Source organism: Neodiprion virginianus, chromosome 4, assembly GCF_021901495.1.
Source record: "Neodiprion virginianus isolate iyNeoVirg1 chromosome 4, iyNeoVirg1.1, whole genome shotgun sequence".
Classification (NCBI taxonomy): Eukaryota; Metazoa; Arthropoda; class Insecta; order Hymenoptera; family Diprionidae; genus Neodiprion; species Neodiprion virginianus.
The window spans coordinates 22,034,720-22,048,680 of record NC_060880.1 but is presented as its reverse complement, the minus strand read 5'-3'; the positions used below and the strand labels follow the sequence as shown (position 1 = coordinate 22,048,680).

The following is a 13,961-nucleotide window of genomic DNA, read 5'->3' as shown; positions in this document are numbered from 1 at the left end:
TACAAAAATCTCAACCAATTTTTTGAATTAAATAGGTAAAAAACAATTCAGAATTGAATTATTGTGTTGACAGGGTAGTACACTTTAACATTAACAATTATGATGGGTTAAGAATATATGATATGAATTGCAGTATAATTTACTTAAACTTAAATAAACGAAGTCTAGCAGTGCGGCCATTTTGTACCGAACCGGATAACAAAATCTCACATCTCTATCTATTCTTTTATATTCTATAGTTATTATCGGAAAGTAAGAGGGATTGTGGTCTGTCGCTCCCAAAGCAAAACGAAACTGTGTTGTCTCCATTTAGGTGCAAATAATGACAGATTAATCACATATCATGGACATGGTCAGGAATTAGCTCTCCACTTACTAGATTCTGCTCATAGTGTCTCTAGGTAAGCCAATCAGAGCCGCGTGGAAGTTTCGTAACCTTACTCGCTGATATCGCCTGTCAGAACGGTGCCGTCACAGGAGCCGTGTAATTTGCACCCTGTTTTGCGGTATTCGACGAACATTGGTGCGCCTACAATACTCAACGCGAGTTGAAGTATTTAGAGGAAAAGAAACAGAAATGGGAAAACGATGCCATGTGAAAAATTGTCAGACTGGACACACTGTAGATGGTATCACGGTATCAGACTACTCCGTTTTCAGAGTTCCGCAAAACCCCATTACTCGCGAAAAGTGGATATCATTTTTAAAATTGCACGGGAGTGGGCGTACTAATCGAAAAAATCTTCACGTATGCGAGAGGCATTTTCCAGAGAAATACGTTGAAAAAGAGTATAAATGTATCGACAGCGATGGAAATCCACTGCTCGAGGTGAGAACATTAAAGATTTATGATATATATATATCGGAGAAAGAAGTGTGTTAACTACCCTGAGTGTGGCGGATTGCTGCTTGCGTTATTCTCTCAGAAGACTCGACAATTCAATAGGTGTGTGAAAACATAAGGCAAATTACAGTTTTGATATCGCTTTTCATCACTGACACACTATGCGTTCTTTTTATATTACAGCGCAAATTTCTGAAAGTTAGACTGGCGTATGGCGCCGTTCCCATATATCCTGCCCAACAAGAGGTGAATGTTGTCCCAGGAAAGTCTACAGTGGACTCCTCATTATTGAAAGATGTAACCAATACTGCTAATATGGATGACGAAGAACACCCAGAGATTATAGCAAAAGATGTTAACGAGTCTATGGAAGAATTGATGATTTGCACCAGTTCTGATGAGTCTATTGAGGAAGAAATAATTGATGAGCCAAATCAAGTATTTTACCGGCACAATGAAATTTTATTTTACGAAGTATTTAGTGAGGCATCAACCCTGCAACTACCAGATAAATCGTGGGGCATTCATCGAGTTGAAACTCCAAGAAAGACAATCTGTGTTACTCAGATGGAAGGAATGCCGAGTGAGAAAGAAGCACCACTTGTAGCAGTGAAACAGGTGAAATTTCCATATCAGTGTTAGTATGAGATTGAAGTTGGTAACATAGCGTTACAAATTGTTTTAAAAATTAGTATTATGCAACTGTAATGGGTTTTGAAGGATTTGAATGTGTCAAATATGATTATGGTTTACTTTATTATGGTTCACTGAATTTCAGACTAACCTTAAATTGTAAAATCACCATTTCTTTCAAAAAATGCATTATTTCAGCAACATTGCAACTACAAACCTGTATGTTGATTCGATATTATTAAAAATATTTCGTGAAAGTGGCTACTCATACTTGAGGAGTTGGCCGTACCACACAATAGCACACAATGCAAAATCACCTTCAATAGCTTGAGTACCTACTTTCATTGCATATACGGTTAACCCTTATGATCATACAGTTTCACTGATCAAATTCACGTTTAAATATATCTTCCAAATGCATCAAATACGTATTTTCCAGGTTATTTCACTGTTCACGATGTTTCTTTTACAGATTGTGTTTTACGAGAATCTAAATTTTAACACGTACATTTACGATCGATCAATCCCCATACCAAAAGCAAATCCAAAGACCACCAGGGACATGGAATCTCTCATTGCATATTTCCATGCTATCAAAGTGTGTAGGGGAGGCCCACCTGTCGCGATGTATAAGGGTATTGTCCTTCGATGCGCATATAAGGATAAGATAAATAGATGGCGACACAACCTTTGTCCATTAAAAACACATGGTGAAAATATGTGTAAATATTGTGTTAAAGTATATAGAAATGCAGATGCTTGTATCTTTTTCAAAACAAAGGGACATATACCACGATCACATCTGTTACCTTCTACGAAAAAAACGATTGCAATATTAAGAAAGTTGAAACGCAGTCAAATTCAAACACTCTACCGTAATCAAGTGAAATTGTCCCAGATAAACGAAATGTTAACAGTTCTTTATCGAAGAGAAATGTCTTGATAGAATATCATAAAAACGTGATGGCATAGTTCAATATACCTAAAAGTCAAAAAATATTTTGCGGTGTACACTCACATATACAGAAAAATCAAGTGATTTTAGCTATTATTCAGTAATAGTGTTCAACGTAATTCTATTATGCATTATTGGAACCTCATTATTGTACGGAATTTATGGACTTGCAATGCACTACAGTTCAAAATAATTAATTCTAAAATGACTGATCAGAACTCTTAAAAAAAACTAAAGTCAATTGAAGACTAAATTCACGAGTAATAAATCGACTTCAATTTTGTTCATAATTGGTGAATCATCCTTACAATCCGTTATACATCAATTGTCTACATTAATAATAAATACTTATATAAATTCAACGTTTACATTTTATAAAGTACAGCTATTTTCGTACCTAAGGCATAAAGTATCACACCTGTGGTGCGAACAATATTTTTCCTCCTACGTAGGCGTAAATGGGATTTATCGGTTCGCTGCGCGGGTGTAAAATCCTGCTTTATACCTGCTATAACAAAAAATCTATTTCAGACTGTTGAAGGCAACAAAATATTGTATAGCTTTTAAAATCATATGTTACCGATCAGTTAGAATTTACCACTAGGTCTATGTGTTCGTACGTACAGTACTGATACGAAACAAGCAGATCCTTTATTTGCTATATTGTGACGTAATCGAAAATCTGAAGACTGACATTATAGCTTTTGCATATGATATGTATGGTTCAAGTGTCAAAGGTATATTCATACATACATGAGGATTTTACTCACATGTACTATGTTGTAGATAAATAATTTTAATAAAGCCAATCTATTATATTTCAAAAAAGTTTGTGTGTTTCATACTTGATTTTTTGCACTGTTTTTGACATCTTCGTTCTCGATTGAAAATATTTATTCACAAAACTCTTGTACATTTATCCAGAAAATTGCAAATTATAAATACCCAGTACTTGTGAGCAAGTGAGCCAATATCAGTCCTGGCAGAACTGAACGTTAATTAGAATTTATGTGAAAAAATTAATTTGAAATATATGAAATTTTAAGATGAATCCTCTAATTTGAAATGCCGAAGCCAAGCAATGAGACCTATCCTTAGTACAATATACACATTACACAAGCTGTAACGTCCTATTACAATCCTGTTGGAAGCGCAACTCTATTTAGTTACAGTAGAAAATGCTTATAGAAATCATCTGTTGGTGTTGTTTTGCTGATTTTTGACGTTGTGATTAAACCTTTAACTAATAACATCGAGTAATCCTAATGATATTAATAACAAATTTCCTAAAATATATTTATAAATATACATTAGCCCCTCCTTAAATTTATTATCAAGTTTGATTTGCCTATATGCAATCGTTGGTTGGTCGTTCTAGATGACTGACATTCCCAATCGCCAAAAATTGAACCGTTTATGTATGGAGTGGAAAAAAATTAGCAAGGGATGGACTTTTGAGAATTCATCTGGGGGTATCTCAGGTATTTTGTTTTGTACCACTGACATCTCGTATAAAGTGCAATTTAAAAGCCTCGTATTCGTGTTCAGTAACGAATGGTCCCACGTTACGTTACATCGTTTGATTCAGCGCATGCGTAATATCAACCGATCACGTGGACGGTTTCAACACTGTTGATTGAATCAAGAGGAATATCCTAGATTTTATTCGCTGTTTGATTGATGTCTTACGTACCGCGTCAAACCGATTTGATGTGGATATGCTCAATAAACGATCCTGTATAATTAAGGTGGGATTCCATGGGCAGCAAAAGGTAGCAGCAGTTTGGTAACTTACTAAATGTTACTAGCATCTGTCTATTGGTTTGCCGCAGCAACATCGTTGCTCATTAAATGCTTAGAGCATGTACAGTAATTAAATGTCATACGTTTGCTGCTCTGTTGTTCGGATGAATGAACTTAAAGCAGCAAAAACTTGCGCCGAAAGTGCTAGTAACTTTCAGTGAATTGAGTAAAAATGAGTCGGTCGGTAAAGATGAGATTTTCTCTTCACAGTCATTCGCGATATTTTGTTTTGGCGCTGCGCGAAGCGGTCATTTCCGGTACGAAATATAGTACCGGGACGGGAGTATAGAATATTGTATTGCATTGAAAAAATGGTTACATATGGACATGGATGAACGTTCGTGCGCGTTTAATGAGTATGAGATGCAAAGCAGATAACGCGTGAATGATCGTGAATAAAAATCTAATTCCAAACATCACCGGAGTTCGTTAATGCGTAAAAGATCGTGCGATGATCTCTCTCGAAATTATAACACTACGCTACTCGGCTCAAAGCGAGGAGTTTGACGGTTGACATTTTCCACGCGCTGGGGAGTCCGTCCGTCCAACGGAACGGCCAGTCACCCGGAATACCGAGGATACTGATTAGGCGAGAGTTTGCGGCCTTCGTTATCCGCAGGATTAGAATACACGTGAGTCATTTCCACATTGTACTACGATAGCTAGGTTAAGGGGTAATCGACCCGCCCATTCTCCCAAATCCTCACCCGTCACACTCCCTGTACATACAAAGCCGAAAACTGAGCCAGGCATCAGGGGTGTGTCTCGCTCTCGGGTGTCGTAGGCTAATCGTAAGAGTGCCGACACAGCCATCGAGTCGACTGTATATTCACCGACATCCAACCGCCTCGGACTGATAATCATACATGTATCATTGACGACTGTGCAATTGGGTATAACACCCTTTGCAGAGTCTCGAATTCAAAATATTCGACAAATATACCGATCGCCGCCATTGGCCGTTGGTTGGTCGGCATCGACGTTGATGCGGCCAATATCCAGGGACGGTTGATCATGCGCGTATTTTCCGACCTGTCATCGAGCGACTGCACAAGGCCAGTCGCTTTTTGCAGCAATTTCGTCTTTCGGCGTGTTGACATCGCCGCCGTAACGAAATTCGTTCAAAAAATAGTAGATTCAGCCGAAGCGATGCGCTCGCGCCCCACCCCGAGTCCTTCCGTCGAGCGGATCTTCTCCCCCCTCCCGGCGTTCAACCATCGCAGCTTCGGTCACGAAACTGAGCCAAATCGCTCTGGGATACCGCGGTGCGAGGTTCGCATGCTTCTGCCGGTTTCACGAATATACGTACACACATCATCATACGCGGTGCACGCGTAGGTACAGACGAGAATTTGATTAATATGAGTTACGACCGTTGCTATCGACGCGCTAATTCCGGTTGTCTCCTTGTTAATACTTGGTTAAATTTGTGATAAAGTAACGAGTTGCTGTTAATTCTTATTTACTTAAGTGGTGGTGTCGAGTGCGCGGAGTGATCTCTATATATATATCTCTCTCTTTCATTCACTTTTATCCTTTTCTCCGCGACTTATGTATTCGCTAATACTGTGCTAGGTATATGAAAGTGGCTTCCAGGTATTTGTTGATTTATTAATCCATCGCCGTGGACCTACGGTTTAAGTGACTACGACGGTAACGGCACACGGTCATCTCAAGGTGCGTGCCTACTTTTTACTCCTTCGTTACTCATTTATTTTAGGTATACTCTCGACGGCGTTGTCGGCTGTGGGCCGCCACATCGAATATCAATGCCCAACTGTTCACGATGATTTTTCGAATCTTCACTGCTATTCGCACGTTCTGTAATCTCCCAATCTCGCCAACTCACGCGCAACAGATTTCTTGGTTTTTTGCAAATTAGTTGGCTCTAGTTCTTCGTTCGGAATCGATGCCCCGAATCTCGAGCTGTCAGTGAATTAATTTCAGATTGCCGAATACGTTACAGGTACAACGTATTTTTGAACTTGGTTCGCTTTGTCGTTACCCGATGTATCGGTGTTGTATTTCTTGGCATTACAAGCGAAGCGATGCCCTTTCGGATCTGGTTCAACTGCTAATTCGGATTCAAATATTTTCACACGGCGAGACCGAGCGGTTCATTGCTGATTTCTCGTTTCGGTAAAGCTTTCTCATACCATCTGCATCTCGATTAATACTCACGAAGTTGATCCGGATTCGCTCTTAAAAAATTACGCGTAGAGCAATATTCTTTCACAACAAACGTTCCCATTTTTCAAATTTCGCTTGAAAATTAATCGTACACCTTAGAACGAATCGTCGAATTCTATTATGCAACACAACGGTAAAATTATTCAAGAAATGTAAAGTTTAAACGTTTATTTCAGGTAAAAGCATTTTCATTCTTTTGTAGACTATCTAGGGCAAAGCGATAGAATTTGAGTTCATACAACTCGGCATCACCCTATTTTTGTCCTTTGACTATCGCTAGTCATTGACATGCTTGCAGTATTTGCCCATGATCAGATAACTGCAGCTTGCTATGCAGTTTTGGAAATAATCGAAGGTATAACTGAAATTCAGTAAACCATTACGAAAGAAGACATACTTGCTAGACTGTTACAGATTAGGGCAAAATTTTTTTTCCGTTTTTGGTGGCGAAATTTAAAGTAAAGAAATCAAACTTTGATGAAACATCAATGTTTCTAATGGTCCGAAACCCGGCGTTCAAAATTCCGAAAGGACCAAATGCTAAACGGGCATAACGCCGATAAGTCGAAAGTTCCTAAAGTGCTAAAATGAGAAATTTAAAAACTTTCAAACGTCCAAATTCCTAATGATCGAAAACTTTTAGTTCCGTAAATTTCCGGCTTGGTGAAATTTTACGACTTGGGTCTTTCTTTGTTTAGGATTTTCGACATGTTTACGTTCGGAATCCTGGTCATTCTGATTTTCGGTTCTTCTGATTTTTTACACCCACTCGTTGAGTAAACTACGCCGTGTGAATGTACATTAATTTTCGGAACTTTACTCTATCGGAACTTTAATTTTCTCAACTTTTCTCTATCGTAAGTTGAATTTTCGGTATCGCGTTTCGTAACTTTGAGCCGTCGGGTATGCGAGCATTCGAAACTTTGTTGTTTTATAAATGTTTGATTTCCAATGCTTCAAATTTCGCCACGAAATAATTCGGAATTAGACGCTTTCGGAACTGCACCCCCGCCCTGAGTATATCCATGCAAGGATACGTTATTCGAATGTGAAAAAGTGACAAGTTGCGATGCATCTCTTATCGTTAAACTCGCGTCGTCGATCCTCTACTCCACAGGATTATCTTTACGATGAAAACTAACGTTAAGACCTTTATCCAGCGAATAAATAACATTTCGGAAAAATACTCACATATCGCATACCGCGTACCTTCAAAGTGATTTTAACGTTGAAGAACGGTGAATATCTTTGGACGTTTCGTTATTTCGATATCTTAATACTGTTAACAAGTTGGGCGTCGTCGTGTGTCAGGCGTAGTATTTTTCTGGCTTCTCGTGTGTCGCACATGCTCTGCCTGTCTGTCAGGCTATCGATTCCATTCAACTACGTGTATGGGCATATTCGATGTACGGGGGACCGTTTTTCGACCCTCATATCCGGACTAACTTGACGGTGGGACAAAACACGGGGTGAAACGCGTGACGGCGCGGAACCGACGATAGCGGCCTTTTTACAAAACCACGTTTATCTACAGGAACGACACTTGACTCCTGGTTAGCCGGATGGATAGAGGCCGTGTTACGTCATCGTACGCTATCACTTGTTGTTCCTCTTTCCTGCAAGAACAAAAACAAAACAAAAATCTCACAGAGTCAATAATGGGTTTACTGTTATGTGAATGAAACTTTCGTTCTTATTCTCTTTCTTTCCATCTCACGCGTGTCTCAGGAATATGACCAGGTTTCTCTGTAGGCGCATTGTCTCACATGGTGTCTATACGCCTGTGTTGTCGCAGAATTAATGAGGGATTGAAGAAGTTCGTAACGTCGACGTAACTTTGAGTATTGAAAAAAATTACTGTTTGGATTTTACTGCCTGAGAATCAGTTCACAGACGTTGTTTGTCATTTTTCATTTTTCTAAATTGGTCTGTTGCGTTAATTTTATGAACTTCAACATCTGGAATTAATTTATTCAGGTTAGTGTAGGTCGAGCTTCTGATTGAAATTCCTCAAACAAACAACGCATTAATGTTCGTTCGAATCGAGATTCAATTCATTGGATTCAATTCAGTTGTTGTTGTTAGGCTCGTCACAGACGTTGTGCAGATTCTAACGTTTATTCAATAATGTTCCTCACTTTTTACTTCTATTTTCAACGATTAGAGAACATTCATTGGCGGCGGTTACCAGAATGCCAGAAAAGTTGAATTAAGGATTAAAATTCTAAGCAAAAGTAATTATTTTATAAAATGTAACGATGCAGTTTCGGGAAAAAAATTTCTATCGAAGTTTAGGATTGTTGTATAAGTTTGGTTAAACCGCGTAAAGCGATATATAGAATGACTGAAAGAATAAAATTCGGAAAATATGTTTATAATATTGCTGCAGATTTTAAAACCATCGCATAAAAATGGTTTTACTTGAAACCATGAATAAATATGGCTCGCAAACTTAACAGTACTCTAGATGCTTGATCGAAAATTCAAATTCCTATTTCTGAATTTCGATATTAGATTTCTCTCGATTTCAGAGAATGTGTAAAACCTCATTATCCGCTTGCGAGTAAAAAACGGTGAAATTATAGCTAAATATCGCATTAATTCAAAATTCCGTCGACTGCTAGAAGAGTTTTGAATCAACTTTCATACGGACAATAAGAACATTTCAGTCACTTTCCCCAAGTCGTCGGATCGATTAACTGCAGTCTTTGGAAAAATAGTTGGCTATTTTTTTTTTATCGACATGAAAAAAAGGGATAAAAATTTACGCGTATAATATCCTTATTTTTTTCGTTTCCTTCGTTACGTGACGTATCGCGATTTCCCCGACACGTATCGATGGCTAATGATATACGTGTTATAGAGGCTGGATCTCGCGGCTGACGACGAGATGTAATATTCTTGAGAGGGAGAGCGGGAGAGAGAGAGAGAGAGAGAGGGAGGGAGGTGAAGAATTCTATGTTTAAAGTCTGACATCAATCAGTTGCCCGAGCAAGCGGCAATAATCCGCCCAGTTATACATGCACGCGTATCTCTGGCTGTACACGATATCACTCACGTGTAGACGTACGTTATACACACGTACATGCATTCACAATATGCCTACAGCTCAACTTATACGTCTTGTGGCGAATGAAACGCGCGCGAATCGCAAAAGACAAGTATACATATAAGTTTTGTGTAGGTATGCCACCAACTAGAATTGGACAATTGACGAAAACTGTAGTTGAGTCTTCTTTTTCTATTCTGACGCTAACGCGACCACGGAATAAATGAACAAGATGAAAGTTGGTAACGTTAAAGTAACTGAACATTCGAAAGGAAAAACACCGTTTTAAATCTTCGGCTCAATCTGCAGTAGTTTAATTTTTCAAGTATATATAGTAAATTCGCTACGGTCACTAACATACAATGTCAAATTTTCATATTTTCATGAAAATTTGTTGTTACAGTAACGTTGCAAACGTCTGTCGTGTATAGATGTATAGGCTATTCCTTGTCAACAGATCTGATCGCGGAACCTTGAAATTTTCTATTCTTTCAGTCGTGTGATAGTTTTTGACGAACGAAAAATGGATACTAAATTTCAACAAGTTAACGAAGTAGTGCATTCGTTGAGCTTGGGTTAATTATAATTCCAGATCGCAAAAAAAGACATGGTAGTTAAACAAGTACGTTTGTTACTTCTAATTTACTTCTGCAGGAACTTTATCACAGCATGAAAACAGGTAAAAATGTACAATGTTGACCCGATGATTGTGCGTGAAGACTTTGTAGTGATGAAAACAGCAGTACCTGACTAATCAACAACACAAAATTTCTGAATATATTTATACCGTGGAGGTGACGAGAAAGATGGATTGAGAAAAAAAATCTCACAGGATGAAATAATTTTTCACTCGTATGCACGTCCGTTTCTTTGGTTAGAAACTGACCGCATCGCGTATAATGTTGGATTATGAGTTGCATAATAATTAATTTACGTTCATAATCAGACCACCGCAACTTAATTTTTTTTTCCCCTCTCTCCATTTTTCTCGCTTGCTTTCGCGTAAGCGACGATAAATAAGGAACGCGATAAGAGGGGCGATATTGTTTCCAAGATAACGACGGTGTTGATTAAATTATGTATAATTTTATGTTCTACTTGGTGTTATACTTGAGTGCCTTAGTTACCTTCGGATCGCAACAACAAAAGCTTTTTTCGCAAAGAAAATGTCTGAATAAGCAGATCAAAGATACCGTGTCTTTATTTACATGTTAATTTCCCGTTCGGAACTCGATAACCGCAAATGTGGGAAAAACACGTTTTTTTTTCTCGAGATCCCCGGGATAAAAAATTGATGTTATAAAGTTATTCAAAAACTGGGAAATATATCGAAAATACGGCAAAATAGAATTTCGGCATTGGTCGTTTACCTATAATTGGCATAATTGTCTGACGTCTGTAATGTATGGCGTATTCCATGCCAAGTCACCTAACCTGTGACACTGATTATGTCAGATTTTTCTATATCACATAACGACAGTCCCCGACTAACAAACGTGAAACATGTAAAATTCATCATCTTAATAATTTATAACAAAATCGAAAATCATTTCTTTGTTCATATCACATTATCATTCAATTTTGTGAGAGCCGAAAAAACATTCATAACTTAGACTATGTAGAAATTACTGAACAACAAGTTGAAAAACTTAAATTCTTCCGGAAAATAATATAGAAAAACGCGACGTTTCACTTTCGATTTGGTCTGAAAATCATCGGCCAGCGTCATAGAATTTGTGTAAACTTTATTCCAAAATCAAATAAGAAGTGTCCAAGAGGAATGGTTGATTTTATTTTTCTGGCTTTTGGAGTCAAGACAGTAACGCTTAAAAAAAACACCGCATTGTCAGGGTTACAGACTGCCTGAATTGGCACGGAATGCCTCATACAGACGCGGACAATGCGCATGCGTGAAACAGGTACACTCCGACACATCGCCCGCGGCGTCTATCCTTTTCTTTTGTTTATACTGCGGTGACTAACACTGTATTATATACATTTTATTTACAGACGTAGGTATATTATTACGTAGTAGTAGACATAGGTATGTAAATACTTTATGTACAGCTATTTTTATGCACGCAGTAGACGTAATAGTCGTAGCTGGTACTTTACACTCTGTACGCAGCAGGATTTTTTTTTATTCCCCTTAAACTCGCCGTATAGAATTTGTACGCGTATACATTTACGATCGACTGTTTTTCAAATTATTTGTCGTCTCTAAATTTATACCGTCATTCTTATATTTATAAAATTTTCAAACCAAAGTTCGACAGCGGCAGACTCGCCAAATTTTACCGCCAAGTCATAGTCTCTACGTTATTCTTAACAATCGCGATAATTCCAGTACGCACTATTTGACTGCCTTACATAAATGCTTGTATATTACACGTATACCATGTGTGGATCGTGTTATGCTGCACTTGCGTAGATACCTAGGTACGTAGAATTACGTGACAGGAGCACTCGCGGTCAGGCACAGAGATTAATTAATTATTGTGGCGTCTCTGTGATGCCGTTACGTAAGATAATATACAGTTTGCCAATTTCTCGGATAACTGGATTCGTTACTATTTACGTGTCGCGTGACTATAATCGTAAGGGCGTATGAGAAGAAATAACAATATGAGATAAGTAAATAACGAGACTGGTTTTATGACAAAAGGGCGGACATCGATATCCTCGCATAAAAATTGGCGTGAAAATTGAAGACTTGTACGCTTTTTTGATCTTGCCAAATGCGAAGATAGATAATAAGAAATAGTTCATACGGCCTTTTCATATTGAAATGTCGAAATAACTAAAAAATGGTGTAAACACTTTTTCTGTTTATGGGCAGGTTGGCATATGTCTTTACGGTTCTACTGATTTACAGGGTGTCTAGTGCTTCTTCAATACCTTTAAATTGTGGAATTATCTTGGAAAGCAAAAGCTGCTCGGAATTATATCGCATGTTCTTATCCTCGCCATTTTTTTTTTTTTATTCCTCAAACTCTGTTATCAAATTCATATTAAACGGTAGATTCTTTTCTTATACATGATACGAGGTTCAATTTCGTAACGTTAATGTAACGATACAATATTAGAAAAACTACTTATTGTTTCGCGCAACATCGAAGCTGTCTGAAAAACAGTAAATTGCATTAATTGCAAGTAATTACGAAAAGTATGAATTTTCATGCAAATTGCGTGTTTTAAGCCAGCCGTTGCGACTGAAAAACCGCGAAATTGACTTAAGAAAGAAAAATAAAAAAAATGTTGGACACCAAAGTAGTATTTCTTGATGTGTTTAACGTAATATGCATCTGAATGTTTTGAAATTCTTTTGTTCGATTATTCGTTCGTTACATAAACTGCAAGTAGGACAAGTCAACCAGCTTTGAACTTCCCGCTATTCCCGTTATCTGCGAAAGTAAGTATACGAATTTTGAACAAGAAGATTTTTATCTTCCCAAAAACTCGGAGACTGCTCCCGCGATTTCAAAGGTCAATTTGCGCAGGCGTCATTCCTTCAATGTGACCTTGTTGACCTTGTCAGACGAACGCTCACCCCTCTGTACTTCTCGTTTTGAAGTGAGAAGCGAGGACGCGACTTTCGTTGAGAACCACACTGCTATGCCGGTACGTAGGTCTAGTGCTATGCGATCAATCGATTGATCGGCAGCTTATCGGATGTTTCGATTAATCGATTCAATTATATCAAGAATACAATTTTTTTCCCGGAACACTGTCTAAACATTGTTTATTATACTAGTTAAAAAAAATCTTGTCAAACTACAGGATTTTTAACTCATCGTCCATACGTTGGTAAAATCAGGACCTTGTGCACCTTTTTTGAAACTGCTGAATGGAAACTCCGGTATTTCTAAGGTCTGCGAAAACAAATATATATGTATGTTATATTAAAATGAAGACAGATGAACTGTCGAAAGCGTACTGCGTGATTGTTTTTTAAAATTCCGTGAAAGATTTGAATCAGAGTGTAATTTTTTTACACGTTATTTAAAAGGGTAATAAGTCATACGACGTAACGAAGAATGTTTTGGACTTGAGTTAAATATTGTTTACACATCAGGAGGAACGTTATAAGTTGTGTTAAAAATTATAAACGTTCAAACCTTGTATCACCGGGTCCAATGCATATGTGTGCATGTGTCGTACTTATTTATACTCCATGGGAAAGAAAGGGACGATTCTCGCTAAGCCGTCGCGTTAACTTCCAGAGGCTGGTCGTTTACACGTAGCGGTTTCGTGCATGCATCGTTCCTTCGTTGGTCAGATCGTTTCTTCTTCGCTTTGTGCCAGTACCGTCCACGTTGCTACAAACGGTTTGTTAGACCATAGTTTGTTAACCCCGTAACCATTAGACGCCAGGATTAAAAGTGTACGTACGTTCTCCGATCGGCAATGTTCGAAGCACAGTCAGAAGATGAAACTGATTTGTTGGAGAGTATCGAAAATAGAGATGAGAGACCTCAGGGTGGGCC

At 38.1% G+C, this 13,961-nt stretch overlaps 2 protein-coding genes across 5 annotated transcripts in view; both read left to right on the top strand.

Annotated features, from left to right (window-relative positions):
- Window positions 1–162: 162 nt before the first annotated feature.
- Window positions 163–3,620, top strand: LOC124302644 (uncharacterized). 3 transcript variants are annotated; one of them, XM_046759009.1, is made up of 4 exons: window positions 165–313; window positions 393–829; window positions 1,028–1,462; window positions 1,950–3,617. In XM_046759009.1, the coding sequence occupies exons 2-4, from the start codon at window positions 578–580 to the stop codon at window positions 2,418–2,420; spliced, it is 1,158 nt and encodes a 385-aa protein (XP_046614965.1). In that variant the 5' UTR covers window positions 165–313; window positions 393–577; the 3' UTR covers window positions 2,421–3,617. The 3 variants fall into 3 exon arrangements, with proteins under 3 accessions (XP_046614967.1, XP_046614965.1, XP_046614966.1); XM_046759011.1 differs by having other exon boundaries at window positions 163–829; window positions 1,028–1,481; window positions 1,950–3,620; XM_046759010.1 differs by having other exon boundaries at window positions 165–946; window positions 1,950–3,618.
- A 916-nt stretch (window positions 3,621–4,536) lies between these two features.
- The window catches only part of LOC124303886 (protein hu-li tai shao), a 65,225-nt gene continuing 55,800 nt past the window's right edge, over window positions 4,537–13,961 (top strand). Inside the window, exon 1 of one of the 2 annotated variants that reach the window (XM_046761696.1) lies at window positions 4,537–4,867. The gene's annotated coding sequence lies outside the window, so the exon portion shown is untranslated. Of the gene's footprint in view, window positions 4,868–5,475; window positions 5,913–13,961 lie in introns of those variants that run through there. The other variant, XM_046761697.1, reaches the window with a different exon arrangement.

Coding starts and splice junctions, on each gene's coding strand:
- LOC124302644 (XM_046759009.1), top strand. CDS start 578: ATGGGAAAACGATGCCATGTGAAAAATTGTCAGACTGGACACACTGTA. Junction 830..1,027: donor ATGGAAATCCACTGCTCGAG/GTGAGAACATTA, acceptor TTTATATTACAG/CGCAAATTTCTGAAAGTTAG. Junction 1,463..1,949: donor CACTTGTAGCAGTGAAACAG/GTGAAATTTCCA, acceptor TTTCTTTTACAG/ATTGTGTTTTACGAGAATCT.